Below are 18673 nucleotides of genomic sequence, written 5' to 3' on the forward strand. Positions count from 1 at the left end.
TCACAGGCGAACGCACTATCCGCGAATAGCTCAAAGATAATCGACTTCAAGATACTCTCAGCTGTGCCGCCTATGAAATATATCGCAAGATGAAGGCAATAAAGACTTTATGATATTCTCAGCTCTTGATGATTTTACTTTATGTGTAGCAGCAATGTTTGGTTGCTGTTGAGCATATACGAAACTGGAGCTGCTTAGCTTATTTATTAATAATAATATATATTTGCGATGTGAGCGCAGTGTTTGTCTTAATTTTATGTTGGGATTTCAGTATTTGGGCACTAATTTTAAACTGAAATAATATAAAATACTTGTAAATAATAAAATAATACAAAATGCAAGGTATAAATCTGATAAGAAGAGAGTATTTAATCGTTGAATCGTTTCTTGGCCTTCCACTTGCTTTTATACCATAAATATTATAAGCACCTTTATGATGCCAGTAATCAAGAGTTTATACAATTCTTCAGCTAGTGATAAAAATAAAATAAACTCATAAATTGCATAGCATTATTGAAACTAACTTAAATAAATTATTCAAAAAAATAAAAAATAAAACAATAAAAAAATAAAATAAAAGGTATAAAAGTACATTTATATTCATAAATTTCATAACATTAACTGTGGTAAACAAATATTATAAAATTGCTGTCATAAAAAAGGGGTATAACTATATGTATTTGTGCTGAATGTAATGTAAGAATTTGATACTCGAATTTATATATTTACATATTTAAAATATTATTTTTATTTACTGTGTTCTATTACTTTTGACAGAACCTTTAAAAAAGCTTCATCTGCTTTGATACCCTCACCTGCAATTCGCTTGTCTGAATGAAAGAGATCGCTGCTGTCTCTGTCTCTGTCGCTGTCGCTTCAGTCTCTGCTTCTGTCGCTGCTAGCATATATAAATTTGTATTTAAATTGATTCAATCTCCATCTCATGTTGTATTAATTGCATTAAATTTTAATTTGCTTGCAGTTGTGAAAAAAAAAATTCTCAAAATAAGTTCAATTTCCTTTGCAAAACTAATTGCAAATCAATTTAGATTCTGTTGAAAGTTCACTCCTAATATCATATTCAACCTGTTTAGTTGGATTCGATTCAAGTCTCTAAATTAATGAAATGTAAATTTTATTTTCAATGCCATTCAGTTCAATTTAAATGAATTTATATGCTATACTATGTTAATTTAGTTATTTTTTAATTTATTTGAATACAATGGAATTTTATATAAACTTTTTGCAAAATTTAAAATTAAATTAAATATTATTTTATTTAGATTGAACAACCTATATTAATATATATTAATTATTGGAATTAAATAATAAATAATTAAAATAATATAAAGAGAAATATATTAAAATTATATTCTGAACTTTTTCCTTTAATCAACTTTTTGCTAATTAAAAAAAAAAAAAAGGAAAAAATAATATATATAATTTTAGTTTGATGTATATAAAAAATTGTATTCAATTAAAATCATGAAAGGAAATTTTAAAGTACTTAAGTGCTTCATTCTGTGAGCTTAACCTACAATTCAAATTAGCTTAATTGCAAACTTTTTCTGTTGTCGCACTTAACGGAAGCTTGTTGCCAAGTTCCTGACAGTGAAAGCCTGTTATAGGTGTTATATACACATAATCTCGTGCGTAGCAGCAGGAGAGGAGGCTCCTCACACACATCGTGCTTATCATGATGTCTTACGATGTCTCACTTTTGGTTGTAGCTCTTCAGAAAATATTCCATTGTAGCGAAACGTTGGCGAAGGCAGAAACAAAATCAAGGCACTTTTCTATACTTGAAGTTATGATGTGCTGACAACGACGACGACGATGATGATGATGATGATGATGAAGCAACCTCCGAATTTCGAGTGATAGACAAATATTTCTAAGCAGTCAGTACTTAACGCAGTGCGTAATGTAAGCGCGAGCGCGCTTCTCTCTCTCTGTCTCCCTCTCACTCATTCTGTCTCTCGCTTTGCAAGCCCTCGTCTCAGAATCTACTCTTGTCGTTTGCATGGGTCGCACTTCAATGCTGGCCACTTGAGTCACCTCTTCGTCGCACTTCACTCAAGATATGCCATGAACGATACCAGAGGCCAGACTGGAATAATAAGAAGCAAGTACAAACTTCATTAGGGCAAAGCATGCATCGTTCACTTTTCTCTAAAGATCTACCACACACAAAACATTTTTCAAGTCTAGTTCATACATTTAAATTTTCTGTTTGAGTTCTTTATTTTAACTTGAGTTATTTAACTGAATGCCAAATCATATAGAGCGCAGCTGGTGATATATAATTAATTTCTTATGGCATTTTACCTTAAATTAAAAATAATATAATTTCAGCATATAAATTTACCGATTTGGTATTAAATTTTTTTTTTTTTTTTGCAGCTCTAATCATAATCATAATCAAGAAAACCCTTCAAATTTCTAAACGTTTACAGCACGAGCAACATATGAAGAATTGTTTTCTTAATAAATTGACCTCGCTTATAGCAATTACGACATTCACTTTTAAGATTTTATTGTACTCAGACTGAAGTGGAAACCAAAGATCTGTCCTCTCGATTCCAAGCTATATACATACATACATGTGTGTTATATAAATATAAACATCATAGATCTTAGAGCAAGACAGTTTCATTATTGTTTTATTGGCCTCCGGTGAAGTACACTAGTATTATTATTACGGTAAAATTTGGACAAGTTGACTACGTTAAAATTTTAGACAAATGATGTAGACGAAAACTTGGAATGGATTAACAACGACGATAACTTGACTCAATGTGGATCCGAGAGACCGTGCTGTATCAGGAGTGGACGTATGCGCTTGCAGCCCGCGTCCTCGACATCGAGCATCACCTCCTCAATGATGTGGGAGATTGTTTGCAAGTCCAGCGTACGCTGCTCCAAGTGCAACTCGTTCTCCAGACATTCCAACACTTCGGCTCGTCCGAACGAGCGATAGTTAATGATGGTCGTTTCCATGGGCAGCTGCTGCAGCAGCTCGTACTGCTGCCAATAGTATTGCATCTCCAGGTTGAATATGTAAATCACCAGCACACTTTGATTGGCCGCCTTGTAGGAGTCGCCCTCGCGCTCCAGCAGCAGCTTGTTGTAGATGGGCACAAAGCTGTAGTCACAGGGCGACAGATTGTCGATAATCAGCAGATTTTGGCCACAGCTGGACAGCTGCTCCACAAAGTTGCGTACCACATTGAACTTGTGGGCGGCGTCCGGGACATAGGTGCTCCATGAGTAGCTGTGCACGTTCTCCGGCCAGGGAAACTGTTGGCGCAATACCATTGCGGTCAGTGTTTTGCCCACGCCCGGTGGACCAAGCAGAGCCACCGATCGCAATGGTCTGTTGCTCTTGGCGGCGCGTTCTAGTCGCGCTAGTGCCTGCTCCTGGTTGATCACCTGTTTGCTGATCTGACGGAATATGCGCATCGTGTCCAGTTTCTGATTGCAGTGGAAGGCTCGTGGCGAATCTGGATCCGGGTACTGGATGTGAGCACTTTTCGCTACGGTGTCCAGACCTAGGATGCCCGATACGCCCAGCCAGAGGGCATTCAGTGAGCTGTATATGCACGATTGCAGGCTAAGTTGATCATCCGATGTGGTTTCCATGCTCTGCAGCCAGAGCACCAACACCAATGTGGCCATGCCCGTCAGTAGCATCAGGCCCTGTAGCATGTTGGCATGCTGGCTGCTCTGCAGCTGCTGCCGATAGGAGTGGCAGCTCGTATTCCGCAAGATGCCACGCTTACGAGGATCTTCAAAGTCGCCGGATAGTCTCGAGTCCGCAGACCGTGAGTAAGAACCGCGTGAATGCATCCTATTTAAGTTTATATTTGCTAAACAATTTCCTATACGAATTAAAAAAAAAGCAAAAAACACTATGGATTTTTTAATTTTTTTTGTTTTTTTGTTTTGTTTTTTTTTTTTTTTGAACAGAGTTTCCAGAGGTTTGAACTAAATTTAAATTATTGAGATTTGTTAAAAACGAAAATAAATACTCAGTCCTGACAGTTGTCTCTGCTGAAAGGGGTAAAATGATCTATGAAATTAAAATCAGGCAGTGTTCTATAAACATAACTCAAACCAGAAAGTAGTTTTGTTAACAGTAAAAATATCTGCTAAACTTTTGAAGGAAAATGCAAACACTCAAATATTTATTAAATGGGTGTTATTCATAAGTTTCTGGTAAAACTTAAAAAAAAGTAGTACAGCAAAAAAATGTTCCACAAAATCAATTTATTCTTCTCATTTTTGAGGCAACTTTAATACAATATTACAACATTTTTATTTTTATTTTATTTTTATTTTTTTTCATTTAATTATCTAACTTGATTTAGGTAATTAACTATTTGATGTGAGTCAGTATTGATTATGATAAAATGCATCATTAGCATTGATGAGCCTATTAATGAGTCTTGAGAGCAAGTCTGATCAATGTTATGAGCGGGCCTGATCAGATTTGAAAAGGAACTTCGATCAGCCATGTGAGCAGCATTGATCAGTCTTGATCAACATTGATAGTGTTAATAGAAATCTTAACAAGTAAGAAGGCTCCAGTCGAGACTGCTCGACTAGGAGATACCCTGAACCCTCAAAGCTGATATTCTAATCATTCTGCACTTCTTTTATGCACACATACATACACATGCATTAACACGCACGCATAAGCCTGCGCTCTGCTAACTGCGCAGTAAGCAGCGACTGCGCTTGGGCTGCGCTGCTGTGTGGGCAATATTATGAGAATTTATTTGTCGAATAATTTCTTTTGTAGACATACGATCTTCATGAAACTTTCAGAGTGTAATCATATGATAAATATGTGTGTACATTCCAAAGCACAAGTCTCTAGTATTTGAAATGCGTTTTTTACAAATTGGGGGCGAATGGGGCGTGGTATCCAAAATCTGTAAATTACAAAATCTTTGTATCGATTAACTTTATATACAACACAAATTTGAAGACTCCAGGTCTAAAAATGCTCAAATTAGGCTAAAAAAACAAAATCAATTTTTCGATTATTCTCGATAAAAAAGTTATCGGACGATTTATCGAAAAAATAAAGCAAACTCGTACTGCGTATGGTACACACGAGTATGCATGCCAAATTTCAGCTCTCTAACTCTTATAACTTCTGAGATCGACGCACTCATACGGACGGACGGACGGACGGACGGACAGACGGACAGGGCTATATCGACTCAGCTCGTCACGCTGATCAAGAATATATATACTTTGTGGGGTCTGCCACGCCTCCTTCTGCCCGTTACATACTTTTTCACAAAACCATTATACCCTGATTTCCCATTTTCAATGGGTTCAGGGTATAAAAAGGCTTGATTAGACTTGACAGGAAGTTTAATCAGCTCAGAGAGCAAGTTTGATCAGTATCAGGTATCATTCAGAGCCAGTTTGATCAGTCTCGGGAGTAAGTATGAAAAGTCTCGGAAGCAAGCTAGATCAGTCTTAGGAGTAAGTTTGATCAGTCTCAGCTGATCAGTTTGATCAGGCTTCATATATCGTTCGAGCAGTGACAAGAGCAAGCTGAAGAGTCTCGAGATCAAGTTTGATCAGTCTTCTGAGAACGTTTGATCAATCTCAGCAGCAAGCTTTATCAGTCTTAAGAGCAAATTAGATCAGGCTCAAGAACAAGTTTGATCGCTCTCAGGAGTAAGTTTGATCAGTCTTCATCAGTCTTGAAAGCAAACTCAATTAGTTTTGATTAATCTTGGAAGCAAGCCTAGTCCGTCGGTAATGTTTGAAAATTAAATAATAAATAATGTTTAGGAGAAAATAATACGTTTAATTATACGTAAAACGGAATATTTATACAAGTGAAGCAAAAATACAAATAAGTTAAATTATAGGTAATTATAGATATTTTTATTGTATATAATTAATAGTCTTTCATTTATATTCATATTAGAGTGTATACGTATATGTGCACAGCACAGCTGCTTTTTATTTAAATATAGTTGGACTTGATGGCCGTTCTGCTTACAAATATAATTATACGCTTTGCTAGTGAAACGCCACATGAATCCATGTGGAGTACGGATGCGGTGTTCTAAGCATTTCTTTTTGCATCCAGGCATTAAAAGCGCTTACTCATCATTATCAGGCAACAGTCATCAAGGCAGGCAAACAGCCGCAGCGGCAGATCAGCTGATTCGTGGCAGCGACAGAAAGACAGACATTACCATTAGGCTGACAATTAAGTTTAGACTCGCGCGGAAAGCCGGCAGCCAGCAACTGGGCCACGACTCTTTGAAAGCTGAGATCTAACGATCGTGATTGCCAAACAGAAAACAAGCAGCCAGCCAAAGAGACGACGGGTCTGGCCAGACGTAAAAGCCCAGTTCAGTTCAGTTCAGGCCAGGTCAGCAGGCCAGGCGAGACGTGGACGTAGACGTAGACGTAGACATAGACGGAGAAGAAGACAGCCACAAACAGAAACAGAAACAGAAAACTGAGCCATTTGGGTGCTTGGCAACAAACAACAACAGCTCAGAGACAACAAAACACTTCAATTCGTAATAGACCAAAATTGAGAATACCTCAACTAACTATGCATAAAGCCGCACTGCAAATACTCTGCCGAAATCAAAATCTTGCATAGTAAATACAATACAAAGATGTTGCTCGTTTATAAATTAATCCCATGTTTATAACAAAATACCGAAATGTAATAAATGCTAAACAAAGTTGTTTGTTGTCTACATATTTAAATTTTTCGTTAAACTTAATTATGTTTCAGAAATCACGTTTGAGGTATCGAAGCATAAATTCTAAAGAAAACTTTCTGATTGGCTTCTTCAATTTGAATTGATAAGAACTAATTTTAATCTACCTTGCTGGCTGTTTGAAATAAAGGGTATTCAGACAAAAGATTCGGTGAATGTGCTGACAAATAGATAGATGGATAGATAGAAAGATTGATAGATACACACATATATACATATACAAATATATATATAAATATATGTTTTTATTTATATATACAGAGACAGAGACAGAGACTGTCAGACAGAGAAGCAGATGGTGATGGAAATGGAGAGACAGATTGAGAGACAGACACTTGTTGGAGCGCAGAGCCGTAACGGTTTCTCAAAAAAAGTAAAAAATAAAAAATCAAGTTGGGCGACTTGCAAAAGTGTCTTTCATAAATCAGTCAACGGCTCTGGCTAACAGCTAACAGCTACCAGCTAGCAGCTAGCTACTCCGTCAGCTGTCAGTCGAGAGATCATTTTTGGTCGCTTGGGTTCGGTTCAGCGCGGTAATTATGTCTCTACTCGCTGCAGTACTCATATGTGTGTCATTATGATCCAAGAGCAGGCAACAACAATAACAATGATTATGATGGCGATGATGATAATGATGATGATGATGACAATAATAACAGCTTTAGACACTTGGCAGACTTGGCGGCTCTGGGGTAAAAGTTTGTTGGCCCTCAAGTGCCGCCTGGCTGAGACATTTGGCTGACTTTCCGTTTTTGGCCATATTTGATTTGCTGCTGTTGCCAACCGTTTTGGAACGGGCCAACTGCGACGGCAGCCGTTGCTGCTGCCGCTGCTGCTGCTGAGTCAGCGCTTTTAATTGTTGCCAAAAGCGGAAAAGTTTTGCAAGTGAAAAGTAGGCAATGAAAAAGTCATTTGGAAAATTGACAATCAGCAAACTAAATTTACAAATTCGTTGCTAGCGGAACGCGTAGCCCAGTAAACATTAACAATGGGTCTACAGAGTGAAAACTAAAATAATAAGAAATAATAGTAAAACACAAATAAATATTCACATAAATTAATATTAAAAAAAAAAAAACACAAAAAAAGAAAGATGCAAATTTAAAGAAGATATAATAATATAATAAAAACATAAATAATAAGTCTCCAAAAATAATACTTTATTACTAAAACAAAAATTGTTTAATTATTAATATTGAATAAAAAAAAAGGAATCAATCAATTTAATTATTTATTTATTTGAGAGCTAACTTATGAATAATAAAATTAAAAGGCTTATCATTATGTCTATGGCGGCAAAAGCCTTCAGCTCAAGAGTTGTATCTATAAGTGTATTTGTTTCCTAATAGCATTGTGTGCTGTATTAACAGTGATGAACATGAGTAATAAACAATAAATCGATTATAAATTTAAGCATTACAATAAAAATAGCTCTAATATCAGACATAATTTAAACCACAAACTTTATCTTAATATTATATAAAATCCAATATGCAGTATTATAAAGAAAAGTATTATAAGGGAAAACTTTCGTTTGCGTTTAACAAATAACAGAAATTTTTGCCAATGACTATCACAAAATAAACCTCTTTAACTTTACATTTATTTTCCGGTCAATTTTCTTAAAGTCTTATGCTTGCGAATAACATAAGCTAATCGATGGGGGAAAAGCATAAAAAAGAAAGAGAACGTAGCTAAAGAGTTTGGCGAATTGCAATTTATAGACGCTGCCAGAGCATCGAGAACACGAACGTGTTTACGCCACCAACTTGGCGAGTGAGTACGTGGGTCTGTAAGCTGTAAGCCACAGATACATGCAACTACGAATTGAGTACGTGTATCTGCAAGATACAAACACATGCAAGCATTCTGCTCATTAGCTCGTTGCGGCTGACGTTGCTGTGGCTGCTGTTGCTGTTGCTGCTGTCAGTTGCAACTTCAATTGAAACGCATTTAATTAGTTTGTGCCTAATTTATGCTGCCATCGACATCGCCATCAACATCAACATCAGCTCTCAACATAGAACCTGTCAGCGAGGCGCCTACCCAAAAGGAGCTTACGCGAATTCTCAACTAGAATGTGCGCCATGTGAACTGAATCAAACTTTCCTATATCCTGAATTTATTGCAAATCGGAATTGAGAGTGTATTTATTTATTTATTTATTTATTTTTTTTTTATAATATATGTTACAGGCAGAAGCAGTTGTTGTATCAAGTATATATAACCCTAAACGGGATATATTGTATAACATAGTCAATTTCATTTTCTACATCTTTACATCACTATATTTATACAATAGTTTTTACATCACATCGACAATTAAAAATCGATTTAAATAATAATATACACTAAATTATAAAATATATTTAAAAATAAAATAAAATTTGTACATATTTTTACCCCTATTAAAAGTTTTTTATAAATGGGAAAAAATATGAAATATTTATTTTAATGCTTTACATATACAAAATCCTCCTAGCTTGAGTAAAGAAAATTTCTTTTAGCATTTATATCAGATATATAGAAAAATATAATATAATTTTTGTTATATCAATTAAATTACAAAAAATATACAAATAAAATTCGAATAAATTCGTATCCCTATTAGAGTCGAGTCTCGATAATTTGCACCCTGCTATATAAAATATCGCGATAAATCGAAAAAAGTTCTAACCCCTCGATTAAATTCCTTCTCGATAATTTATATTTTGGGTAAATCGAAAAAAACTGATCCCATTTCCATATCGAATTGTCGAGACACGACTGTATTAGTTAATTTAATTTAATATAAATAATGCAATAATCCAATATACTCCCAATACACGAATGTAGTGTATTTAATTTTCAGCTATTCGTTAGCTAGACATGTTCTCCTATTATGTTTTTTATGGCAGACATTAGAGCAAATCAACGAATGACGGTGACAGTTACTGGTCTGTCATTTAGGTATAGGGGTACGAAATGCTGAAAGACGTGGAAGTGCATTGGCATGCGACATGTGAGAGCGCGGACAGAGGGGCCCGGCTTGTAGGTCAGTTCTCTACATATGCCGGCATTTGCCTTATGGCCGGGTCGGCCTGGGTTGGGTCTGTTCGGCTCTGGTCTGGCTTGGTCATAAGTAGCATAAGGGGCGACATCAACATCGACAAAAGACGCCACAATTAATTTAATTAACGAACGTGCCTCGAACGCCTTCCAATTGACGTTTGTGGCATTTGTTAAATTGTTTAAAGAACACAATGAAACGAAAAGCAGAGAGGCGAAGCAGAGAGCAAAGGCAGAGGCCGAGGCAGAGGCAGAGAGGCGAACAAGATGTGGGCGTCATGATGTCTTTTGCTTTACTTATTTTGATGGCATTGCGGGGCTTCGCAGTAAAATCTACTGAATGCGTTTCTATGATTAACTTTCATTTGATGAAATATTTTCATTTCGGCTTTCGCTTATTTCCCTGCCCCATTGAATTCTATCATCATATAGGGCTTCGCAATTGCGTTCGCCTCGTCTTCCACATTATTGTTGCTAACCGAACTGAGGTCATGGGGCTTGACAATTTTCCAGTTTCTGTCGGCCAACAATATATGTGTATGTATGCACCTTATCTATATATGTATATATGTATTTATCTTGCTATTGACACTGCTGATATTTCTGATTAGTCACAATCGCAGTTAAGCTTACAACTTTAATTTATTGTGCCATTTTAGTTATTGAAATGTGGCTGTATTATTATATTTATATTTCGTATTAAATTTTACACTGTTCGAAATAAAATATATACAATATATATGTCGGAATTAAGTTCGTTGTGCATTGATTGCCGATATTTTTGTTGTAAAGTGTTAAATAATTTTATATATTTTTTTAACTTTTAATTTATTCTCTTCATATTAAGAGGCCTTGGGAATATTATTTTAATTAATTGGGAAAGTCAAAGGACAGAAAGTGTTTTAGCAATTAACTTCTCCTAGTTGTTGTTCCTAATTATTCGCTATTAATATATAAATAAATATACAGGATCATTGAACCAACTCGGTACTTGAGTTCAGGGTATCTTCTAGTCGAGTCTATTGTACTTGTTTTGTCTGCAAATCTTGGATATAATCTAGTAATTTTTAGCTTCACTAATCCTAGTTTAACTATCATTTATGTTAAGCAAAGCTATTAATTAGTATTACACTAGTCATTATTTCCTGCTTACGAGTTTTCTTATAGATTGTTGAAGAAATATATGTATTTATTTATTTATACTTATCGATGTATACATATATATTTATACTATTAGTTTGTATCTTTAGGCTAATGAATTATGGGTTGACTTTTTATGTCAGGCTACCAGGTGGAGGCTGTGTGACGTTGTTGTTGTGGCTGTTGCGCTGCAACTTTGTTGTTGTCGTTGTTGTTGTTGATGACTTTTAGGTGAGGACACTGCGCCCGTGGAATACACGTATTTTGTGCGACGATATCGCCACATGTTGATCTTTAAGCTCTCTTTTATTACTATTATTGTTATTATTATTATTATGAAAATGCAAAAACAAAAACAAAAACGAAGCAGAGAATAAATAAAAAAAATAACAAGGCAGCCGGCAATCGGGCAACCGGACAATGGCAACGGGGCAGCAGACAACTGGCTGAACTGGTTCTCCTGCTCGCCTTGCTTGGGGCTCATTTGCGGCTGGGCCAGGCCAGGCCAGGCCACTACCGGAGTTACACCTACTCCCGCTGGCGAGTTGTGGACTTGGATTCAGCTTTCAGATACAGATACACAGCAACAGCTTCAGCTTCAGCGTCAGCTTTGGCTTTGGCTTTGGCTTTAGATTCAGATACAGTTGTTTGGCTCGACGGGGTGTGTGTTGGGTTGTTTACGTTTAGCGTTCATTCTTTCATTCCACGCTCGTTTGTTTTGATTTTAAAAAAGGTTGGGCTAGAAAAAAACACAAACCAAACCAAAAAAAAAAAAAAAATAAATAAAAATAAAAAAAAAAATAAATCCGAAGAAAAAACTGGATGCCCTTGTTTGTACACAGTTTGGTCTTTAAATGTTTGGTCTTTGTTTTCATCGCGCTTGCTCTCTTTTTCTCTCGCTCTCTCACTCTCTCACTTCTTTGGCTATGCTTTGCATTATTATTTCAAGTTGTCATTGTTGTTGTTCTCAAAACAATCTTTTTCTTCTTCTTCTTCTGGTACCATCATTCTTATTTCGTTTTTTTTTTCCTCGTATGTTATATGGGATAGGGTTTGAGCATGGGTTTTCGGGCTTGGGTATGGAATCGGATCTCTAGGTTTTGCGTAATGAGTCTGTGTGTTGCTTGTCCATCAACCAATTCACCACGTCAGCCAGCAACAGTCCCTCTTCACTTCATTTTTTTTTTTCTTTTTGCTAATTAAGATTCATGACGAGTTAATCTGCGGCAGAGTTAACTTGCAAGGAGAAGGCTCTATATAAAGGGGTCTATATATTTCTTATATATGTATATACATTTATTTGTATGTGGTTCGTTCCCACTTGAGGTTTTTATCTGTGTACTGGTTCCATTTGGGGTATTTTCACATTTCTAGAGTGTCAACAATGGAGCTGAAATTTGTTATTATCTAATTGTCTGTTGTTCCTACTACTACTTAAGCTCCCGCCGCCAATGGCCTCCTGGGAGTATAGAGCATAGCTGCTTCTGCTGCTGCTGCGGTTGTTATCCCCCCATTCCATCGTTCATTTCGGCTCCATGACTAACCGACAGCGCGGGAGCTGCAAACAGAAATAATAAACACCAACAAGTGTCGTAAAAACAAATTAACGGCGCACAAGTAAACACTTGTCCCTGTTCTACTATGGCAATGCGTTGCCCCTAGCCACCCTCTCTCTAGCCAGCGTACCTACTAGCACCGGCATAGCAGCTCTCTAAAGCGGCAGCCAGCCCCTAAGTTTTAAATGAGCAAACATTATTTTAATTTATTGCATTGCCCGGCGAAACCCCGCTACACTAATCCGCACAATAATAACAACAGCTACACCATTTGCTTGTTCCCGTTCGACCCTCTGCTGCTGCTCCCCTCCCAGCTCCCAGCTCCCAGTTGCATTGTTTTGCTCCCCTCGTCCACTTGATCCAGCATGTGGGAAAACAAGGGAAACACAGCATACTGGTCGCTGCTTAACAACGAATTCCTCTGGGCTCAGCCAACGAGCACTTCTCATATTTTCGATTTATATATGTTATGTATTATGTGCCGAGCAGGAAGTGGGGAAAGCGAACCGGGAAGCAAGAATTGTTCGCTGAAAGTAAAGCAATTTAAGAAATCTCCAACTCTACATACAAATAAAAAACAATCAAGTGCAAATATTAGCTAGCTAAGTATATGCTAATGAGATACGAACAGATTCGAGATTTTATGCAGTGTCAGAAAATAAGCGAATAATAATAATAATACAACCACTCAAAGTGCAGCCTATTCAAAAGGCCATTAATTTGAATTGATAATAATTTATTTTTTATGTTTTCAAAAGTAAAAATTCATAATCATTAAATTTTATCTCGATGTGACCAGAGCTTGCTTTGAATATTCAAGGTCATACTGAACTTATTGGATAATCAGCGTTCAGGGATAGTTTACTTGTTCACTGGAACCATGAGCATCAGAATGGCCCATAGGCCAATATGATCGAGGCTGATATTTGTTGGAACAGCCCGAGGATAAGAGGTCCATAGTATAGGAAAATAGCTACCTTTTAAATAGCAACCCCTTTGAGCTACCCCCTGCATAATATTCGCACAAGGTTGTATGAAAAACATTCATAGGTTTTGAAAATAATACTGTAGAAGATATATATCATATAGTTTATAACATTTATTATGAGACTATATGTAAATATATATATATATATATATATATATATATATATATATATTTGTTAAATCATCATACTTCAAAACTCTTCATTTGTGGTAATTTAATTAATTGTGTTTTACAATGAGAAAAAATTAAAAATAATAAAAAATCATTTTAATATCTGTTCAACTATTCAAACAAGTAATAAAATACAATTGATTGATATGTTTATGAAACAAATATAATTACAAAATAAATGAATATGCATGCATATAATCGCATGTATGCTCAGCTGATGTTTGTATAATTGTCTAAACTGAATTTTGTTTTCTTTTTATATTCAATTCAAATTTGAATGACGTGCACATTGCCATTCGAATATCAAATTAATTTGTCAAAAATATAATTAACACGTCGCAATGGACATTCGTTTTGTGTGTGTGTGTGTTTCTTCTCCATTTTTTGGGAGAGGTTGAGTATTCAAATAGTATTTGAAGTGGGTATATGCGGACATAAGTAGTGGCCATATCAGCCCGTTCCCATGACCACGCCTCGAACGTGCCTCGCATAAGCAGCATTAGTACAATTAAATAAATAACAATGTTCCAGCTAAGCAATGAATCACCAAGAGATACCCTGTAAATTGTATATGGCATACGAAATGAAGTCTTAAATATATACTAGAATTACAAAATATATATTTATGTTCGAGTTTTTTATCCAGCTTATACGCCTATGCACTGGACACAGGGCATACTAGAAAAAAGTTATTCAATTCACTCATTGGATGTAATTTAATTTCATTTGCTGTCGTCTGTTAGTGGCTTTTACAAAGTCTATTTGACTTTAATTATAGATTTCGTTTGTAGCCGTCATTTCTGGTCACTTAATTGTGGCCACTTCACACACGAACCTAATTATTCTCGCAAAATGTATAAATTTCCACGGCATTTAATTTGCATATAAAGAGCGGCGCTCTAATGGCTCGTATTTGCATAATTTGGTGAGGTCTGTACGCATATACATATATATATAAATATATATATATATATATACAAATTATATCTACACATATATATAATTCCGCTAAATATCAACATGCGCAAGTTTTAGTTGCATAGAGATACAGTAGCGTTAATATTTGGCTTTAATGGCCTATTTGGCTTCTTTAGCCATCCACACCCACACACGCCCACTCACATACACACCCATACCCACAGCTAGAGCACTGCTAATGCTCCACATTATGGCCTAACGAAGCTATTCTAAATACAAATTATATATTTCTACCAACTTTCATGAATAAATTTCCAAAATTTGTTTGTGGCCATTGTGCGTGAAAAAAATTGGATAAGTTTCTAGGAGAAAGGATGGGCATTATTTACACATTTTAGAGTTTTGAAATTTATGAGATAAGCGTATATATATATTTATATTATTATGTACATAGCTTAATATGTTTATTATGGAAAAACAATATGATGTCTAAATTTTATATTTTGTATTTAAGGGAATAAATTTAAAGCTCAAGAGAATGGCAAATGCCACTTTTTAATTACATTTCTTTAATGCTAAACAATTAAATTATCTAGATTTAGTGCCCTCTATTAATTTACTTATACACTTTTTCTGTCTTTTCAGTTATATATTTATATATACGTATGTATATGTTGTGTATTAACATTTTATATTAATAACTGTTGCTACACATACGACTTTTAAGGTAAGGCACAATTTATCTATTGCTTATTTAAATTATATAATTTACGTAAAAATATTTATGTATATTATATTAAAAGATACAAATTTTTTATACTTCTAAATATTTTTGTAGATTTATTAATACAATATAAAAAAAAAAAAAAAAATTTTGTTTAATGGTATTTTATATTCAGTTAATTTTAACTAATGTCTGAGCGTGTACTTATTAATTTATTTATTTATTTATTATTTATTCAAGTCCACAAGATTCCGCTGCAGTTCAAAAAATCTCATCTCTACAGCCTGCGCATTTCTGGAGTTGTGTTTTATTATCTGAAAAACGATAATAGTATATTTATGCTCCCCTTTAGAAATAGCTACAAAGGATTTTGAAGAGTTTTCAAAAAGAAATATGCTTGATTTACGATTTAGTGTTTGCCATAAAACATGAACTGAAAACAGATTCGCATGTAAATTGAATAACCTGTGCACTCCATTAAGGCGGCATGTGCATGTGAGAGACCCCATACTCATCGCCATCCTCATCCTCATCGTCATCCCTCCATCCCCAGCCCCTTGTTCCGCAAGTCTGGCGATGATGCGTGCTGCACCATCTGGCGGCCTTATGAGTCATGCGAATGCTTCATATGTTTCATGTGCCACAGCCACAGATCTGCGCTCCACATGTTTTCACTTAGAGCCTAATCATTGCCTATGCTCCAACTGGGGTAGCAGGGGTTGCCGGGGTTGCTGATTGCTGGCGATGCTCCAGCTTCAGCTTCAGCATCAACTGCAGCACTGACTGCAGCGTCTGTTGCATTTAACGATGCATTTCAGCTGAAATTTAGTGGCAAAACATTGTTGAGCGCATTAAGTAATTACGATTATGTTGCATTTGTGCTCACTTCACCGTCAGATAAATATGAAATGTAAATGAATTCGATTCATTGGCTACACTGCAAGTCAATGCTAGATGCCCGACCCTCTCCCTATACCCGAAGCAGTTGCAGCAGAGGGTACTCGTTCGATGGGGTCGCTTTATAAGGCATACTGTTCCCACCAAATCATTTCACTTGTTCACATGATATAATAGTGTTCTTTTTTTTCAAAAAATTTATCTACTTAAATGTTTTGTTTCACATGCAACTAAAAGCTGGTGCAACGCACTTTGTTTATCGCCCTGGCAAGAACGAAATGGAAATTATATAAAGATTATTCAATATTCCTTCTCATATTCATGTACTTTAATCTTTTGGCTATATTTCGAGTGTAGATGCCAGAGGACAGCCATTCATTATGGTCGCCATTTATCAAGTGCATAGTATCACGGAACTGCCCTCACTCGTCTCTTTGCTTTTTTCTGGTCAAAACGGGAACTGCGCCAGCTATGGTGGTCAGCGGCAGCAGTTGACCCAACCGTCGCGTTGCCGGGGTCATCCATCAACTTCATGTGAAGCAAAACGGGCAAGTGTGCGTGTAATTTTTGTGAGGCCCGCCGCACACTTATCGAATAACGGTCTTGCTCTAGGGCTCGGGGTATATGGCATGCAGCACCTATATTTGTTTGGCCCAATAAGCTCTTGGCTCTTGAGAGTAGAGCCTTTAGTACCATCCAACCAACCATCCGCCCATCCATCCATCCATCCATCAGCCACATCACTCACTCGCTCAGTCATTCACTCACTCATACATTCGCTTACTTCGTTCACTCGTTCCTCTACTTCCTGTTTTTGCTTGGCACTTCATCAACATCACAGTCAAAATCACAAAACAGTTCTGCGTCCATCCACCCGCAAACAAAAAGAAAATCCCACTCGCTAAGTAGCTCCCCAGTTAGCTACAAGGGGTTAGACGAAATTTACAAATCTCTAAGCTGATTCTCCGACATGAATGTTTTGTAGGTACTTTGAATGCTGACCATTTACTTAACTGTCCAGCTGAAACATGTTATCAAATTTTAATGGATTGCTTAAAACTTGTTCAACAAACTTTTACATAGACTTATCTGGATTCATGCCATGTTTTATAATGTTTGTCACGTTCCAGGCTTGATTTCTGCTTAAGCAATCTATAATTCTTTTACTAAGAAATATTAGCTGTCTATAAGATGAAAGATGGGAAATATTTGTAAGCCTATATACATATATGTATATTCATACTGACCATATACTCGAGAAAGGGCTAGCCGTTCAATAACTATTCAGATGCCCGATCGAAATCCTGTTGGCTTTCCCATTTCGATGTCAGCTTAGGACCATGCACCGCATTTGATTTTCAAAATATATATGCCATGCAGGTCTGAGCTTATGCTGTGCCTCGCATCCTTCTTCTCAGCATAAACTACCCACATCTAGCTTTTGCCACCGCCCCCGCCTCCGTGTCCGCCTCCCACTCCGGCAAACGTTCTATTTCGCAGAATTTCGTATTTGGAATTTGTATCTGCTGTTTGAGAGTCTGCACGTTAATATTTGGATTGCGTGTATTTGTGTTTGTTTTCTGGTCTGTGTTTCCTGCGCTCGGATTGTGGAGGGATTGGCTCTGAATGGGCGAGGGCTGTGTTACCGTGTTGCCAAAAATAAATCCGCTATAAGCCCTTTGCGCAAAAATGCTTCTTTTTTTTATTTTCTTCCTATTTTGCATAAAAACGTTGCGCTTATCCCTTTCGTATTCGCATATTTAAATTTTGTTTCTCTCTCTGATATTTGAAATTCGATTTTTGTACATTTTTCTATTTTGCTTTTTATTTCTTTTTATTTCATTTTATTTCCTGTACTGCTCCTGGTCCCTTCGCCCTTTTTCGATTCCTAATTCGAGCAGGTTTTTTAGTTACATACTTATCATTCAAAAGGTTTTCGTCCATTTGCGTTGCGTGTATTTTTCACGTGTGCCACGTGTCTGTTTATTTATCCTTCAAATTCTCACACACACACAGACACACACATGCTCACACGCATACCCACATACATCCTGCCTGGTTTGTTTGCTTGCGTGTGAAAATTCACAAGTGCGAGTGGATTTTGGGGTCAGGCTGCGTTTCAGGTTTACAACTAGCCGAGCAGAATTTTAAATTTTTTACAACGATTTCAATCGGCAGTTAAATCAGCAATTCGAGACATTACGCAATATATGAAAATACACATACAGTTTTTCCATTTTTCCATCTGACAGCCAATGCGAATTATAAACGAAATCTGTAAAACTTGTTACAGACGTATACAAAATATCACATTTTATTGTTAATTAATATGTCAGCCTTTTCGAAATAACCAATTATGATTATATTGTCTGAAGTGTGAAGCCAGTTGAATTTCATTTCGTTGTACTTAAATTAAGATGTGTTCTTAAATTAAATTAAAAAAAAAAAATGTAATTAT

At 36.2% G+C, this 18673-nt stretch overlaps 1 protein-coding gene and 1 long non-coding RNA gene across 2 annotated transcripts; both read right to left on the minus strand.

Moving 5' to 3' along the window:
* Positions 1-2636: 2636 nt before the first annotated feature.
* Positions 2637-4142, minus strand: LOC108612671 (uncharacterized). The gene has a single exon (XM_018005626.2). The coding sequence runs from the start codon at positions 3847-3849 to the stop codon at positions 2794-2796; it is 1056 nt and encodes a 351-aa protein (XP_017861115.1). The 5' UTR covers positions 3850-4142; the 3' UTR covers positions 2637-2793.
* An 11365-nt stretch (positions 4143-15507) lies between these two features.
* On the minus strand, positions 15508-18472 carry LOC149269382 (uncharacterized). The gene is made up of 3 exons (XR_016269698.1): positions 17463-18472; positions 17295-17399; positions 15508-17236 (listed from the first exon to the last, which is right to left on the minus strand). It is a non-coding gene; the product is annotated as an uncharacterized LOC149269382 (long non-coding RNA).
* Between the last annotated feature and the right edge of the window lie 201 nt (positions 18473-18673).

This window comes from Drosophila arizonae, chromosome 4 (assembly GCF_054131065.1).
Source record: "Drosophila arizonae isolate 15081-1271.41 chromosome 4, UAZ_ARI_1.0, whole genome shotgun sequence".
Classification (NCBI taxonomy): Eukaryota; Metazoa; Arthropoda; class Insecta; order Diptera; family Drosophilidae; genus Drosophila; species Drosophila arizonae.